This window comes from Drosophila elegans, unplaced genomic scaffold, assembly GCF_018152505.1.
Source record: "Drosophila elegans isolate 14027-0461.03 unplaced genomic scaffold, ASM1815250v1 contig_814, whole genome shotgun sequence".
NCBI classification, from domain to species: Eukaryota; Metazoa; Arthropoda; class Insecta; order Diptera; family Drosophilidae; genus Drosophila; species Drosophila elegans.
Genome location: NW_024546167.1, coordinates 133,857 through 152,509, shown reverse-complemented (window position 1 = coordinate 152,509; position 18,653 = coordinate 133,857). Strand labels below are relative to the sequence as shown.

General features: G+C 36.7%; 1 protein-coding gene across 4 annotated transcripts in view; it reads right to left on the bottom strand.

The window, feature by feature from the left end:
• Positions 1 to 18,653, bottom strand: part of LOC108141852 (protein spire) — a 46,218-nt gene that overhangs the window by 22,669 nt on the left and 4,896 nt on the right. For all 4 annotated transcript variants that reach the window (XM_041710630.1, XM_041710632.1, XM_041710631.1 and 1 more), the window contains exon 2: positions 10,697 to 10,755. In XM_041710630.1, coding sequence (XP_041566564.1) covers positions 10,697 to 10,755 — 59 coding nt within the window. The remainder of the gene's footprint in view (positions 1 to 10,696; positions 10,756 to 18,653) is intronic.

Here is an 18,653-nt window from a genome sequence, read left to right as displayed (position 1 = left end):
GTATAAATACGTATATATATATATATATATATATAGAAGGAGATATATATATATATATATATATATAGGCAAACGACAATCGGCAGCCGGCACACAAGTAGCTCTCGCGACTTGTCCACTTCTCCCGCCTATCTGGTCAGTCGTGATCAATGTTGGCAGCAGCAACAGCAACAGCACAGCAGCAACATCGCAGCACTGCAGCAACATTGGCAAAAAATGCGACGCCAATGTAAAGCAGCATAAAACGGTCGGAACTCTTTTTTCTAGGGAGGGATCGGGGGCTAAACAACGTTGACAAGGCGACGCTGGCGACAACGATTAAAATCTCTGGGGAACACAGCACACACAAAAAAGAAAAATAAATGTATAAAAAGGCAGTAGAGAGACAATGAGAACTGGAAATATTTTTGTAAATTACAATGCAATTTTTATGCCACACAAAAGGTTTGGTTTTTGCTTCTCGTTCTCCTATTTTTGTTTGTTTGCTCGGCCTGGTCAACTGTTTCGGGCCCATTAAGCACTTTACATTCGATGTGGCGAGATCAAAGTGGCTGAAATTTATGGCCGCAGATACCGAGATACACAGGCCAGTGGGTTGAAGGAAACCACATTGGCCGGCTGGGAGCAGGTTATACAATTTTAGATTTTCCAGTTTCTTTTGCCAGGCGTCCAAGTTGGAAGGCAGAGGCAAAAGGGGATCACTTGTGATAAGGAGATGGCAGGGGAGGCCAATGAGTATGTATGTTTGACCCAAATTCAAGACGAGCGTCGAACAACCAAGAGAGAATTATGAATTTGAACGGCACACAGCAGGAAAAATAGGAAATAGTCTCCAAACTTGAAGACAGTTAAAAATTTAAAGTTAAACTTTCATTTTTCTTTTTTTATTTTTATTGTAAAAATGTCTTAATATTTAATAAGAATGTTTTAGTACTGTTGCCGTCGATTAAACGTATTAATGTAATGTTTAACGTATTAAAACTTCCTTTACGGTAGGCTGAATTGCATTATTATTATTAAATTGACGTTTTAAAAATTCGAAAATAAATTTGAACTATTTCCGTTTTAAGAACATTAAGGTAGACATTTTAAGCATTTAAAGTTAGGGTTGGCTTCTGGTTTAACTTGTTTCATTTTCATTCTTTAAATAATAGTTTATATTTTTAACTTGCCACATAATTTTGATAACACATCCACATCCAGACCTATTAAAACCAATATTGCAGAATTTTATTTTTTTTTCAGTGTGCCACACATGCTGCATGTCATCTAATAATTGCGTTCTCTGCTTATCAGACAAGGTGTCGTCTCCGCACTTAAAAATAGTGGAAAGTGAATGGGAATGAGAATCTGAACGTGAATGCGAATGCGAATATGAGCGTAGTCTTAAGTATTGGTTGGGTATTTGTAACTGTCTTGAAATAATATTTGCACATTTTGCTAAGACCGCCTGCCATTAGCCGTCGACATGATTATCAGGCAGCTGATTCCCCGCCCTTCCACCTTTCCCCTTTTTCCACCTTTTTCTTTGTTTTTTGAGGTGCATGTTGCCTTGGGCCTCAGGTGAGTTTGCTTTCGTCGTTTTCTTGTCTTTTGTTGCCACCGACTCGTTTGCCTAGGAAACTTTTGTTTGTTTCGGCATAGACGTGCGAACTGGGTTAATTTTCTATATATATATAAAAATATATATATCTATGTACAAGATATAATGGTGGTGTTACAATTATTGTTTATGTTCATGTAGAAAACGGCAATTCACACGATTCGCAACGGCTAAATTTGTGAATAATAATAATTTCCCATTAGTTTCTTTCGTTGCTGATACCATAAATATATACGACTGGCTTTTGGATCTGTTGAGAACTGATAGGACAATAATTAAGTTGAGAATGTGGGGCACTGAGAGCGATACCAGGAAAACCCCTGGAGCAACTCATATATTCATGAATCATTAAAAAAGAATAAATGTGTATGTAGAATCTATTTTCATTTGTTTTTTTATATTTATTTGTTTGCCTGCAAATAATAGGAAAAATTGTTGTTTTTAATTTATTTTTGAGGTGTGATAAAATTCGTACAAGCCTTTTAGAAAGCACTGTAAAATAGTCAAAATATAGGTAAGTGAGGCACCAGTTTTTTGTTTTATTTTAGCTTTATGATTTACAATTTAAAATTTCATAAAATTTGAATATCAATTCTTAAAAACTAATCATATTTTAATAAAAAACGCTTACTAATCATAGATAATTTTCCTCAGTGGACAATCAAAGAGCTTAGAGTCATTAACTCCTCGCATTTGTGCTCTCATGGATCCATGGGAACCCATTTTGCCAAATCGCAATTTACCCAACCCATCCATCAATAGCAAATGCTTCAATCAAAACGCTTAATGCCCGGAACTGCATAAGTTCTCGAGTCCCAAGATTGGACCAGGCCACCTAGAAAAGACTTTTCAACTACACTCACAAGCACTCGTTTTGAAAGACAGGCTTAGAAGGAGAGATCGGAGATTGCGATCAAAGCCCTACAGCAATCAATGAGCAGCAACAACCAGCAGATTGGCCATCAATATCGAGCTCAGAGCCTAAGACCCAGGCGTCACAAAGTCACAGCAACAGACCGACAAACAACGCATCGATAATAATCGATAAACAAGTTTTCGGATATTGAAGAGCGAGGTGGAGCATAATCCCTAACAGCATTATAACGGAACCCGAAACAAAACGCTAATTGTACACGCCTCTAGAACATGACTCAAATCAAAGAAATGGCCACGGGGCCTTAGCCTACAAAATGCTATATATCAATATTTGGGCATCTGCGGATCTAAAAGGGGTGGTGATCATACGATGGTGATGGTGATCTCGACGGTGAGATAGCACAAAACGCTGGCGTTTAATTGGGTAATTGGCTCAAGTACCGTACACATTACCACCGGCGGACCAAAACAGAAATTGAAATACTCGCACATGACTGCAGAACTCAACTGAACTGAACTGAACTGGCCCCTTGAAATCAAACGACCGCAAACACGACGAAAAAAATATATATACATCGTTATAATATTGTTCTTATCTGGGGCATAAAAAACAACAGTTGGGACATCAAAACCATGTGCCATATAAAGCAATACAAGTGAGGCATACAAATTGTTTTTTTATTGAATTATAAGTGTCTAATTACATATTTAAAACAAATTGAGAAACAAATTTGTAAATTTTAGAATTATTTAAAATTGTCTTACAAGAATTACCTAAAAGGAAACGAAGTGGCATTGCCTCCCAAAATAAGCAATAAAAATATGATATGATCGAAAATGCGATTTAAAAACTATTTATGGAATTATATTCGGTAATGTGAGTTGTGTGAGTTTTTGCTAATTTAATACAAATGTATGATTTTAAAAGTGTTCTTTAAATACTAAAAGCATCCTGAAATATTATTGCTATATACCTGAAGATTTCTCTAACCCCCCAAAAACTAGGATAACATATTTTTCCCTGTGCATTGGTAAGAGCAACCACTACACCACTAATGCCACAAAATTGCAAGTGTGCTTATGAATCGAGCCTGACCAAGAGAAGTCGGGACTGGCAAATAGAATAGAATGGCTGGTGCCGGGACCAACTCGTGACTGGCAACCAGTTGCCAGCGGTTTCCCATGACGGGCACCAAACTGGACGCCAGCAGCAGCAACTCCGACTCCTTCTCTATGCAGCAGGTCCCAAAAAAAAAATTAGATATATATATTTATACACGATGAACGTATATATCCGTGTATATATGTAGGAAAAGTAACTGTTACTCTCCCAAGTGAGCCAGCAACTTGTTTGGCGTCTTCTTTCCATTTTGCTCAAAATATAGAAGGAGTTGGCGAATTCCGGATACTCATTATTAGGGCGAAGAAAATGTTTTAGCAATTGGTTAATAGACAGATCCTAACTAATTGCTTTGACAAATCAGGGTATTTTTTCAAGATTATTAAATTAAATCTGTATAAAATAATTAGTTTTATTAAGTACCTAACTTTAAAATATATAATGGTTTGTTCTTAATTTTTTTGTAATTTATAAGCAGTGCGGTTATTATCGGTTAAAATAATCATGTTGCAAAAGATTAATTGATCACTATTAAATTCATTAAGAATTACATTTCAGAGTTCATCGCTGATCATTACAATAATTTATGATCCTATATCTTAACAATTTGTGATTAGTAATTTAGCTGTTGAAATATCTTGTAATGGGTTTTGACCAAATTAAGTACGTTTAAAACCCTTAACCCCTTTCTAATTTCCCTTAAGTTTTCTAGCCCATTCATTCTACCCCCAAAATTGGAAAAAGGGTATTACAAAAAGACTGGTTCGCTTTGGGAGTCTTGTTTGGGGGCCTTAAAGTGGCAGAGCAATTGAGCAAGTGAGTGTCTGGCATTTGTGTGTATCTGTGGCCTGAGACTGGGACTGGGACCTCAACTGCAGCTCAACTGCGCCTTTGGAGGCTGCTGGGCCGGCCCATTGAAGTGATGTTTTAATGAGTCCTTTATCACGTCCATTGCCACAAACTGGCAGGCCCAGAAATGGGTTTCACTGGGTTGGGTTGGGTTTGGTTTGTCCAGCGAAAGAGCCCCGAATTATAGCTTCATTCCCTCAGAGAAAGCCCAAGTGCTAGTCCAAGTCGTCTGCATTTATTCTAATTTCAAGTGTGGGGCTGCACTTGAATCACTCCTTGTGGATTTTGGGTTCTTAAATTTTTCATTGTTTGCCTAACGGTCATCGGAGAAGAGGAAGGGGGAGTGGGAGGGGGTGATGATGATGGGCGGTCAACGGCAGGCTTCAAATATTGACATGCATTCAATTCAAATATTGAATGTTTGTTTAGGCGCCCAAATGTTTAAAGTTTGAAGGAGTGCACTTATAAAAAAATATAAAGAAATCTGCTTCTGAGAAAACTCTTAGGAACTTCTATTAATTTTGTATATATACAAAAAACAAATGTAGTTATTTCATATCTAAACGTAAGAGCTGTGCCCCATTATTATATTTTTTTAACATATCCATCAATATAGGATCGAAAAAAAAGGTTTTAAGGTCTTTTTTTTGTATTACTATTCAAAATATTATATTAAATTTATTAAAAATATTTTGAGCACAGTCTGGGGTATTTAAATAGCAAGTAGCATATTTCAAGAATGATTTTTTTCGCTCAGTATGATTATGCTAAAGGTATGAGTAAAAGCACGGCGGTGCATGCAATAGCAGACGTTCGTGAATACAATTGCTCCAGAGAATCAGCGCCAAAGACAATCCCGTAGCTCTAGCTCCGCCGAGCCATGAAGTTTGCCTCTTGGCTGCCTCTCAAACCTTTCCCCCATATCCCATTCCCATTCCCGTTCCCAGTTCCATTCCCTTTTCAGTTCAGCCATCATCTTCATCCGCAGGCCCGAAAACGTTTAGTTGATCGACACTGTTATGTTGACGTCGTGCGCGCGTTGTCATCGTCATCAACATGGTCATCATCCCCAATCCCCATCCGATCCCCATGCCCATAGCCATTCTCTTGGCAGTTCTGGTGCTGTGCCTGCCATCCATTGATTGATTCCCTAGAACAATGGGCCGAAGGAGCGATGTGACTGCGCCGCCACCAAGGCGAAAAGCCAACAGGCGTCGAGTGGCACAGTGGAGATACAAATACAAAAGTATTTTTAGTTTCTTCAAATCATTTCATTCTTAGAATGAGGACATTTTCATATTAATATTTTATTCAATATCGTACAACAAAATATATATTTTTTTAATTATATCAAGGGATTTAACAAAAACATGAAATAATTTAAGTCTGTAAAAAGATCTTATATCTCATATTATCTATTACAATAGTGATTTAATTTATAAACGAAGGGTAAACATCGGAAAGAAGTATGCGATCTTGTGAAAATCTTGTACTTATTTGTAACTTTAAAGTTTTCAATCCGAAACAAAAAAAAATTTATGAATTCTAAAATATTACTTAAAGGGTTTCAACACAATTTTTAAAGTGACTTGCTTCACTGTGCCATGTTTCGCCTAATATTAATGCGTAGCTATAGCAGATCCAGAGTCGAAGCTATAGAAAGAGTCAGAGAACCAGAGCCAAAACCAGAGAACCAGACGAAGCATAAAACAAACGGCGAGGCACTCAACCAAGTCGCAATCCAGAGGCGACTCATTGTTTTTGGAGCTAGCCAACGGCAGCAGCACCAGCAGCAACAACCTAAAGTTGCAAGTGGAAGTGGCAACAACTGTTGCTTGTTGCTGTTGCTGGTGTTGCTGATGTAGCTGCTGCTGTTGTTGCTACTAGAGCATAAGGTACGACTACACCGGGACGAACTGAATCCATAAAAGTACGGGCGGGCCAGTTAAATGGAACAGGTAGGCCAGCTCTTCACGCTCTGAAAAAACTATGACTTATTTCGTTTGTTTTTTTTTTGGTATTTTTTTCAGCGATATAGGTCCAGAGTTTGGGGCGGAAAAGAAGAGAACCTGAGGGTCTCATTACATGCAAAATACTTACTGAAAATAATTGTGCACGCTTTTGGGAGTTAATATTTGCTCGGAGTACTCAACAATCTCAAAGCCCTAGATCTCACACTGCAGTTTGCATTGGTAATTGCTCATCGACGGGTTGTGACTTCACTGGTGAAATATTTATCCCTATCGATGGCCAGACGTTACCCAATTTTCCGGTCAAATGAAAATAAATTTGAAGTCTGCTACGATTTACATTACACTGGCCTACAGTGTGTCATCCGATATCTAAGAAAATTTAGGCCACGGCTCTATCTATTTTTTTTTGGAGATATGAAAACACGTTGCACGAGACATTTAGCCCTGACAACCAAAAGGTGGTTTCATAACGAAATAATTGTTTGTTTGGTGTAATGAATTTAGACTTAAGCAGGGAAGATAAGCTATGGAGGTTGAAAGACACAAAGATTAAAATTGCACAACCTTGTGCAAATAAATGAAATTAAATTATGTGATGTTTAAATAGTCACTAGATAACAGCCTTGGGTGGTATACTAAATTACAGGGTTTTGTTGTTTGAGTAGAACTACTTTTAATTGTATCACGTAAAGCTAAAGCTACAATTTTAAAGAATACTCAATTAAGTCAATTAAATTTAATAACTACATGTAACATTTAAATACAATACTTTTATTGCTCAAAGTTTTTAAAATATTTGTGGAACAAATAATATATTTTTTATGACATCAGTTTCGTGATTTAAAGTAATTACAATGATGATTACTAGAGCTTCTTAAGAAATTATGAAATTAAACCTTACGAATTCGTCTTCCGGGATATAAACTCTTCCAAATCCATCTTAATTATGCCCTGCCCTATTTTGAGTATTTTGCAACTGGCCCCTATAACCCAATTAAAGGAAATTAAAGAGCCAAAATCAAATATGAAAACCTGGCTGTCAAGAGAAGTAATCCTATTTGGCTGTCTCAAAAGCCGTCAAAGCCACCGATTCAGACTTGGATTCCCTCGGGTAAATGGCGCACCCAAATTATATCGGAAACCCATAAACCAATTACAAAAATGCCCCCTATGAATTGTAAAATTTAAGTTCGCGTCAAACTCTACGATACGCTATTTATGGCAATGCAAGCGCAACAAATGGAGCTGGCCAAGCCCTTAAATTTAATCTTATGGATGGATGGGATGGGATGGGGATAGGTAGTACTTTTGAAGGTTCGATTTAGTCATTTTGTTCAATTTTCCCCCAACACGCAGTGGAGTGTGGCGAGGCGCATCACAAATTGACTCACAATCTGGGATATGGATTACAAATTTCTAGGCGACCTTAGTGGGCTGGGCTAGACCGCAGAAATTTGCCACCGACTTCCTAGTCCGCATCCCCGAAAGGCAGACGGCCTGTCATTCAGTCAGTTAGTCAGTCAGCTAGTCTTTTAACTAGTCAAGCAGTTAGTTGCAGATCACGAGTCCGGAAAAGCGATGAAGTCTTCTGCGGTTAGTGGGCTGCCTGCCAGCCTGCCAGCTGCAATTTGTAGCCATAAACATATCTCTTTTCTATCTTCAGCGCGCTTAGCGAATATGTGATCATCAATTTTTGTACTTTGCATAATATCCAATGATGATGATGTCTGCTTTGTCATATGATAGGCAGCAAAGCGCCATAAGTTCCGCATCGCTTGTCGGTCCTTTGGGCAATTGCATAACCTCAACTTGGGCAAATATCTCCATGGCTATTACTATGGGAATGACTGCGGCCCAAGTCGCGGGTCCCAAAACAAAGGTCAAACATGCTTAAAGTGCAGTTTAAAGCGGAAAATGTCACTGCACGCGCTGTCACTCTTAAATCTCAAGTCTTTGGTCTCCGACAATTGTTTTTTGTTTTTTTCCACTCAATTTAAATTGTAGTCGGGGGCTTTAAACAAACAAATGAACATTTTTGCGCATTGCAGTCGCACTTTTAACGCCCACTTTTTCGGTGTGGAGGACTGACCTTACCAGCGACAACCCAAACCACCCCCCTTTGGGTAATTTTTGCAATGGTTGTATAATAAAGTCCAATTTCAGCTCGTTTCGGCCGCTAACGTGCCCCTTGATTTTAGTGGATCGCAATTTGGGGAATTTACGATGGGGTGGCCGAGTTAATTGGTAAAAATTTATTGTATTTATTGCGTCTTATTCGAACCAGCTGAATGCGTTTGTAAATGTAATCACTATTACTTAATATTAATTAACATACAAGATAAAAAATGCAATAGAAATGTTTAATAAATCATGTTTTGATTTGTTTTTCAATCAACACTGATCTTTGTACAAATTTACACAGCTCTCTTCAAAGTTTTTTATGTTTAAATTACGAATTATGAAATTTTAAATATTTATATCCAGTGTAATAATTTTAATGCCTTTAATAAAACATGTTGTTTTGCAAATGAAGCCCAATTTTTTCACAAACGGCAACCTTACCTAAAAGAAGAATTCTCAACTATTTTCATATTTATGAAAGAATGTGTGTTCTCCGACTTTAATAAGGTCTTGTATATGACCGTAAATTATAAGAATTTTATGGTAACCCCAGCGAGGCGGTAAGAATGCATTCGGTAGCTTCTCATGATTCCGAAAGACAATGGAATTGACTTGTGCGAGTTGGGAATAGTAGAGAATGAGTATGGCTATGGTATCTAAGGAGCGACCTCCATTGAGCGGTGAAACATGCATATTTCTCACACACACCCCACTTGAAAACGGCATCTATATGGCAGGGGAAAATAACAACAACGAGGTAAACTAAAAGATACATTAAAAATTTCCAGGCGTGGAGAAACTTGGCGCTTCCATGTTACGATCTTCTTGGGCCTAATGCAGTTGGCCCTGTTGCTGCTTTAGCTGCTGCAGTTGGTTTTAATTACCTAGCCAGCGATTCAAGCCTGCCCCCAAACAGGGTTACTAACGATCATCATGTGAATTCTTCACCGATGCGCCTGCGCGTTTCCTCGGTTATTTTGCCTCGCTTTTTAAGTTTTCTGTAGCTTTTCGGTTGTTTCTTTACTTTTTCTGGCCTATGGGAACTGAAACCTTAAAGTGCATTCTTCATGGGCTTTTTTTTTTTCGTTAAGAGAAAAACACTTTCGCATGTGCGGCTGTGTGTTGAACATCTGCTAAAATTGCCATAAAATCGTTGATGTGGCTGTTGGGCCGCCAACACTTTCACACATTATGCTAGGGAGCTTGTCTTACTTGTTGTAGCTCATTTTGTTTTATGGCCTGTTCATTTTGATGTCAGCTTCGGGCCTTTCGAGATAGGTGTTCATGTGGGGGTTTTCTTTTGGGCTGATTGAAAAGAGGAGAGGAGTAGTCTGGAGCGAGGAAAATCCGCTGACTGGGGAGTACACATAACTAATAGAACTCATCAGAACAAAACACGACGATTTTTTATAGCCTCAATAATAATAATTAACTTTTAGGGTTATGTTTAGCCTGTGTACTTTCTATACAGCCATTATTATTAATAGCTCATCTGCGAATTTATTCATTCCATAGTAATTAAATTTCGTTCTTTCTTGGCAAAATAATAACAAACTTCAAGATGTATGTTTTTCTAAGTGCTTATAATGTAAAGCTTTCTATAAAGCCTTTACTATTTGTAGCTCATCTACTGATTTATTTTTGTAATTTCAATTTAAATTTTATTTAGAACTATTACTAATTTATTTTTTTACAGACTTATAGAAAGAGATTGAATCATTCCCTGAGAATACTACTAAACCTTATTATAAACCAGTGAGCTGAGCTTTAATTAGTGCAATGCAGTTAAGTGACACTCAAAGTGTTTAATGACGCGATATTTATGCGTTCTTGTTTCAAGTTTTCCGCTTCTTTGATTTGAAATCGCCTCTGCTGGACAAGAACTCATTTCTTTTATCATAAATCATTAGAGCTTAATTTAAATCTGAGCCGGAACCGTAACAATACAGCAATATTCCAACAAAATTAACTCATTTGAGTGAACTTTACGGCCAATAATTCTAATCTGTAATCTAAGGGCACTTAATAGTAACCAATCGACGGACACGTCAACGATGTCCAAAGGCTTTACGATCCATTAAATCTCCGGGTACACAATTAAAAAAACAGTGAAATACTTGAAATCAAATCAAGTCCAATCCATGGAGAACTCACCTTTCTATGCGAAACGACTAGCGGCGTGTGATGATGATGATGATGGTTGTTGTCGAAGGCTGTTGAGCAAACAAAACGGAGATTAAACATTGTAAATAAATAAAAGACTTCGTCGAGTGCAATCAATAAATTCGGTTACAGTTAGCGGGAAATCATAAACGAGTCAATTGCAATTAAACAGAAAGCCAAACAACAGCAGAAATTGTTCACCTTTCCAATTGCATTTTAAAATATGCAAACATTTCGAGTCTGTATTTTCTTGGCTCTGTAACTTCCGCACTTGATGGCCAAACCCAAAGCATAAAAAAGGGGAAAAAGAGTAGAAAAAATACGGCAGAAATTGTAACAGAAATAACAAATAACAAAACTTGCAAACGGGTTCAGCAATCATAAACTTGTTGTCCAGACAGACAGATCGGGGAGCGGTACACTGGGAGCGGGACTGGGACAGGTGACTTACTGGTGACTGGGAGGGGCGGGCTGGAAAATTGTCAATTGACAACTCGAGCAATTGTATTATAACTCATATCTCTATAAGCCACAAAACGCGCCTGGCATTTTGTTTAACAATTAAATGCAATTTTCAACTAAATACAAAATAGTTGACTCAGCAGCGCCGCTAGTTGAGTCGGTTTTCGGTTTGATTTGCTGACCGGCCGGCTTTTGATTACAAGCTGCGACAATAAAGCCATGGAAAAACGGGGTAGAAAGGGGACAAAAAGGGGGTGCCACCAATCCCCCCATATCATGGCCCAGCAATTCCACTTTGCAGTTTATTAAGCGTGACTGACCAACCGGTTGGTACACCCAAACTTTAAATACCCATACCCACAATAAATACTTGACCAGGGGAGTCGAACATTATTGCAATCAACTTGATTTTTGCGTTCAGAAAACACTTGCACAGTAAGCTTTTAATATTTATACGTTTTTCACTTTTTTTTACAACCAAATATTTTTTAATTCTTTTTTCATAAATATTTTAAATATTTTGAATTGGTAATTCCTTCTTACTTGTCTCTGTCTAATAGATTGTTTCAGATTGTTTACTACTACACTTATTTTAAAGCTTTTAATATTTCAGGTAGTGCTCGTTAAACAAAGATTTATAATTTGTTGTTTAATTATTATGGCAAACTAAATATCACTGTGGACGGCCGTCCACGTAGTGACGATGAACACCGGAAAGCGTGCGCAAGGAGAATACTTTATATAGCCGCAATATCACGGAAAAATAGTCGGATATTAATAAATGATATAGCAATCGAGAGGTAGCGGTTTCATAAGAGTTTGTGCATACTAAAAGTTTAGATAGTCATTTGGTTCCGGAGAAAAGGGGGTGTTTTTTATTCTGGCTTTAATTCCGCGTCCAGTGTCATCTCAGTCATCTCAATCCGATATTGCGCTCAAAAGATATTCAACAAATAAGATTTTTGAGCATTTTTAAAATTACAACGTTTGTGCTAATAATAATTTTTCGTCAAAAAATCTAATATCAGAAATTTTGTGCGTCGAAGGTGCGATGTTCACGTTTTTTTTTACCTCGCTTAGAGGTGTTATTGTTAGATTTTATATACTCTGATAAAGTACTTAGCGATTCTTTTATTGGTTCTTCCTCGCATACAAAAAAACACTTTTTCCGCTCTTTATCTTCAGGTAGTAATTGAATTACTTCTACCGGAGAGAAAAAAGTTATACAACCCCGGAGTGATTCATACAGCCCATGAATTATGGGCATTTGATCTTAACTCTTCTGGCCCCTCCATTGTGTTGGTTCCGCATTAAACTCTTGACCTAACCACAGGTTAGTGGAGTTAGCAGGTCAGACAACCAGAACACAGTTTTCGGAAATAAACCGAAAAAAATACTACAAAAAAAGGCTGCACACGAAAATAAGAGATGAGCTCAAAAGCCCAGCATGATATCATTATGATGTGTTTTTGTCTCTGGCTGGGTTGTCCATCACTTTCGCAGGAAATGAAGCAAGTGGAGGAATCTTTTTGGGGGAAGACAAAAAGGAGTTGGGTTTTAGGCAAATTCAGCCCGAAATTCCAACGCGGACGAGACACGACTTATGAATTAAATAATAAATTGTATGCTTCGAAGCAGACAGGCGGTTCCAGTTAATAATTAATTGACATTTAGCAAAGAGCTTCATATGAAAAGAATGCCTGTGCGCATTGCGAATGCTGTAGAATTTTGCTCAAGTTTGGATTTTATAAATGCTTGATTTATGAGACAGCCGTAACGATTTTTCTCTGGGAACATGTGTATTTGATTGAGCGTTATTCAATTAGTTTGCGAGCGTTACAATTTGAAAGTTTACTGAGGATCAGCAGAGCGCCCAAAACATCTGTGAATAATTTGGGTTTAAAGCTGCTGAAATGTATTTGCCATATGTTCAGATTAGCGATCTCAACAAATGATCATTAGATATGTATATATCCATTGTGATGTATAAATCGTAAAAATATTTATAAACATTTAAAAACAATTTTAAAAAAATTTACTTAAATTAAATTTAAGGATTTAATGTTCAACATTTTTACAACAATAATTGTTTTTTTTTTATATTTGCCATTTAAGTAACTACAGCCAAATTGTAAGTATTGAAAATAACGCACCAACCATTTAGCAGAAGGTAGTAATAAATGGGATGTATATACATATGTATATATGTATGTAATAGCTTCGGAAACTCAAAGTGAATGCTACCACTTTTGTTGAAATAAATAACGAAAAATGTATTTCCTCATCTTGATTCTGTTCAATTTCAATTATTTTCCCTGTGCTTTTAGGTATGTATAAAATCAATAAACGCAAAAGAAGAAAATCACATAGCCTTATCTCAAAATGATTCACCGATCGACCAATGCGTCAATTTTGAGTCGGTTAATTGGTTATTCGACATTCGTTTCCAAAGAGAATGGGATTCTACTTTCCTATACACATGGTGCTGTGCACTTTGCTCGCTAAAAAAAAGGAATTAACGAACTCATTTTCGATTAGATTAGATTGCCAGGGAACCGCTCGAAAGTGTGGACATTCGAATTTTAATAGAGAAAATTGCATTTCCGATTGAAAAATTGCGAAAAAAAAGTCCAAGTACAGGGAAACCAGTCTCAGGGTCAGACAATGGACTTTCCTCCCGTCGAATCCAATTAATAATAATAAAGCCAAAGCACTTTGCCGGCCTGACTTTCAATTGTTTGCCTTCCACAGCCTCGGCAGGCAATCTCATCATCCCAGTACTCCTCCACTTGCATTTCATCAGGTTCAATACAAAACTATATAATAAAGTTTTATAAATGTTGCTGTGGGTTTTTGTGGTGCTGATGGTGGTGGTGGAGTGCATGGCTCTGATGGTTGACCAAGTGGCCTCATGGCAATTTACTTTCTAATGTCAGGAAAGTCATGTGCAAGTCAACGGCAACCGCAGACTGACTCGCCTGCTTTTTGTTTACATATATTTTATGGAAATTGATGAATAATCTAGACATAAATACGATATCTATGCAGATTTGTTAGCAAAATTAATTAGATGAAGCGAAATCCGTTGAGGCGTTAAAATGTAAAAATCGTCGGCATTTTAAAGACCAAATTTTTCAATCTGCCTTTTCAACTCGGTTCCTAACCCATAATTTACAACCGCGGAGTCTTTTTGGCATGCGTTTCACGTGGCGATGGAGGCTTACAAAATTGTTAAAGTATATTTAAAATATTTATCAATTAATAAATGCGGGCGAGGAGCTGGTGATGAGTTTCCTACCTTCTTCTGCTTAATTTCGATTTTGTTTTGGTTACACTTAAGTGCATGCCGAGTCTTTAATTAATAAGCGCGGATGAATAATGAATCAGGAAATGATGGATAGATGGCAATTAACTTAATTATAGGCGTTGGTTTTTTGGAGCGGTTACTTAATAGTTGAGCGGAACTAAATTTTGTAATAACAGAAAAAGAATCGAATTTAAGGGGTTTTTATTTAACTTAAGATATGTTAGTCAACGTGACCTTGAATTGTTGCACTGGCAAGAATAAAAAATCCTATTTTCTGTTAAACAGCTTACAAGTATTGAAAATTGTTGTGTTAAAAGAAACATTAATCTCCAGAAGCTGTAAATATTTTTCCCACAATGTATGCCATAAAGTTACTTCATACATCATTATCTCAAAAGCTATATTTCCAAGTTCCCAGGCTATATTTTTTGGTACTTCATTGATGGCAGCTATTTTAAATGAAAAGAAAACCCACAATACCAACTTATATTCCCCACAAAAATAAAAACCGTACACAATTCGATTGTGACCACAGTTTAGTAACAATTCCTTCCAACATATTTCCAATCAAGTGAATGGCATTCCGAAATCAGCCCCAAAACCACAATATCCATGATCCCCATTCTTTTTCATTAGCATGTGTTCAAGCATTGCATAAGATCTGGAAAATAATTTTCAACAAAAGGGTGGACACAAAAGGTTCCAAACTTTGGGCTGAACCGCTTTTAATGTCACTCTTGCTTTCATCTTTTGTCCCCGCCAGAGAAATAGCAAAACTTTTAAATGTTTATGGCCTCTGATTCCAAATTAAAAACGACAAATAGACGAACAAATTCGTAAGATATGCAGACTATGCAAATTTGCCACCAAATTAAAATAGTTTGCAGCCAAAGTTAGGCCAAAAACCCCGTGAAGATAGCCGGCTATCCCCGAGTTTCTGTATCTGAGTATCTTTGTATCTCGACAAACTCATCAACAGGTTGCTGTGTGCTGTGGACCAACAACAATTGTTGTTTATGGCACTGTTGCTGGTGTTGTTTTCCACTCTTTGAGAAATGTGAAAGATGAAAGCGTAAATGCTGATTAAAGATTGTTTCTTCTATACGTATATGCCGTGTATATAAATTTATATTGTAATTTCAGTGCCGGCAAAATGCAAAGTGAAAGAGGTTTGACTTTGGTAGCGATTCAGAGTCGTTGTCGAAGTCAGTCAATCAGTCGCTCGGTTACTCGGTTATGATAACAGCGATAAAACCGCTCTGCAGTCTGCAGTCTTTCAGTTTTTCAGCTTTTCAGCCTTCAATCTTCAGTCTCCAATCTGCAGACTGCCGTCTAATTTCACAGTCATCAAGGCGCGGTATCAAGCCGCGTAGAAAGCGAGAGTCTCGATTACAGTTTAGTTGCGCCTGCGCAGTCATCGCGGCCCCGTGGAAAATCGCCATCAAGGTGAATTACCCCAACCTGAGACGCCCACGCCCCCGAGTAAATGTGTCAAGCGAAATTGGATCGGCGGCTGAAGATGAATGTGCTCACGAATACATAAATTAAACGGTTAAGCGATTGCAACAGAAGGTGCAAAAAAAATTATTAATGTATGTGGGTTTCCGAAAACAGAATTAGATTTGCTTTGGATTTACCTAAATAAAATCAAAGAAAGATTGAGATTTTAAAATCTTAGCTGCTCGCCCTGGTGGTTTGTTTGAATTGACGATAAGGAAAAAAAGATTTACAATGCCTTACTAGATTTATTTAGAATTTAAAATTGAGAGTTAATGTAAACTTATCTATAATGACCAAAAACTAAAAATAAGATTTAGTTTGGGATTTACCTAAACTAAAATAGTTTTTGAGTTTTCAATTGCTGACCTTGGTCTAAAAAATTGTCTATATAACCAAAATAAAAAAGAGAATAACATTGCCAAACAAATATTAAAAATGAATATAGGTAGGAATGGAAGTAAGCCGAATTTTAACAAATTGCTGATCTTTCTTTAAATTAAGGTAAATTTGGAAATTGAGAAGTAATAACGGCAAATTTTTCATTTCACGAACAATTTACGGATAAATAACGGCAAATTCTCAGTTAAAAACATTTTGGAAAAGTTCAAATTTAGTAGGATGTTCTGCTAACTTGATATCAAGATATCAAAAATTGGTAACACCTAGGGCCAAGTACACTTTTTTGTTACTTCTCATTTTCCCATAAATATAAATTAAATCACGCAATCAAATAAACACTTAAGTCTACCTAAACAGTTCTCTAACACTTTTTAATGTATACGGTTTAGTAACCGACCCCCTCGTAACAAGACTGTTTAGCTTAAATAAACTTCCACAAATAGAACCTTATCAAATATATTAAAAGGTAGAGCTTATCAAACGGCAACACTTTCTTTCAAGTTATGTTGGCTTTATCGCATATCCGAGAGTCAGGTTCCCATGGAGTAGATTTCTACTCCTCACATTCGTCGGAAACACGGGTTAACAAACCTTTTAGCAAGTTTTCTTGTCTACCTTCCGAGTCCAAGTTGTTTATGTGGCTGCCACTCGACACACATTTGGAATATATACTTTAGCACATGCATTACCGCCTGGCATGACATATATAGATGGGTTTATATGCTGGCAAAACGATAAGATAGGAATACGAAAAGTGGCTCTATCGAAGGCGCATTTACTTAGCGACTTCTGCCGTTTTCGATTGCGTTTAATTGCATCAAAATGTATTTATAATTTGACGCGTAAACAAACGGTTCAGGGTCACTCGAAAAGGTAAGGCCCCAATACGTCAGATCAATGGACCCCACAAGTGTCATCCAAACAACAGAGGGAAAATCGAGCCACGATTTGGATTATCTTGTCTCAGGGGGAACTTGCATTGAGACTCTGTTGTCCGACGGCGACACAAAGTATTTCCATTTCAAAATGCAGCCAATGGTCAGCGGATTTCGTAACTCGAATGCAAACTGCACAGGTGGACAAGTTTAGGAGAGGCCCAAAAACTAAAACCAAAAAAATAAATAACACACCGCATTTGGGTCTCGGAAATTTGGTTCAGGTTCGTCGTTGTGCTTATGTCATTTGTTGTCATTATGAAAAAATTATTATATTAATTGTGTCCCAAAAACTGGAGCGTCAACAATAGCTGGCAATTAAATTTGGGTATGATGTGTCAAAAAAAAATATATATAAGCCAACACGGAAAACCAAAAGCATGTGGTGGGTCCCCTACAAAAAAAGCATAAACTATTGCAGCAAGTTTATAATAAATGCATAACATAACATATGGTCCCAGATTCCAAGAAATTTCAAGTGGCTTACAAGTCAACATAAGTTAACAAATCGAAATTTTTGGGAGTTGTGAAATTAAATGAGATGGTTAATTTCCAAATATTTACCTACAAGGAGATTATGTTTCAGAATAGATTAGGTTTTTAGAGATAGTTTAGTTCATAGCTTTACGAAGCATATAAGTTTTCAAAGTACATCGAGAGAAAAGCCTCATATAAAATTAAACATTAAAATAATTGAATGTAACAATGTTTTTTAATATATAAACCTACATAATCTAAACTAAAGACAAGTTAACATTTACTTGCGTATATGTTCAAAAACATTGAAGCATGATTTGCAGCTCAATTATTCGATAGTTCCTTTGGCAGCTTTATGATATCGTTGTCGGATTTTAATAAAATCAAAACCGTAATTCTGAACTGTCAAATTATTAATAAGCCAAAAAGCATTAAAAAAAATACAAAATAGAAAAGTTACCCTTTTTCTTTTTTTTTTGTAATTTTTGTATTGTTCCTATAGAAGCTTTAAGTTATAGTCGTCCGATTTTTATGAAATTTAAACTAGTGATGCTGATCAAGAATATATGTACTTTATAGGATCGGAAATGTCACCTTCACTGCGTTGCAAAGTCTTGACTGCAATTATAATACCCTATGCAAGGATATAAAAACATATATTTAATAAAAGACCATTAAAATAATTTAAAAGAACACAAGAAATATTAAATGTTAAATACAAAAATTGGACTAGCAAGAAATCGTTGAACTTATCTTAAATTATAGCTTTTTCAAAACTCCTTCATCTAAAAATACACTCAACTTTAATAGCTAAATGCGCCAATTGAACTGGCTTAATAAATAGGCGGCCCATTACAATTATCATTTG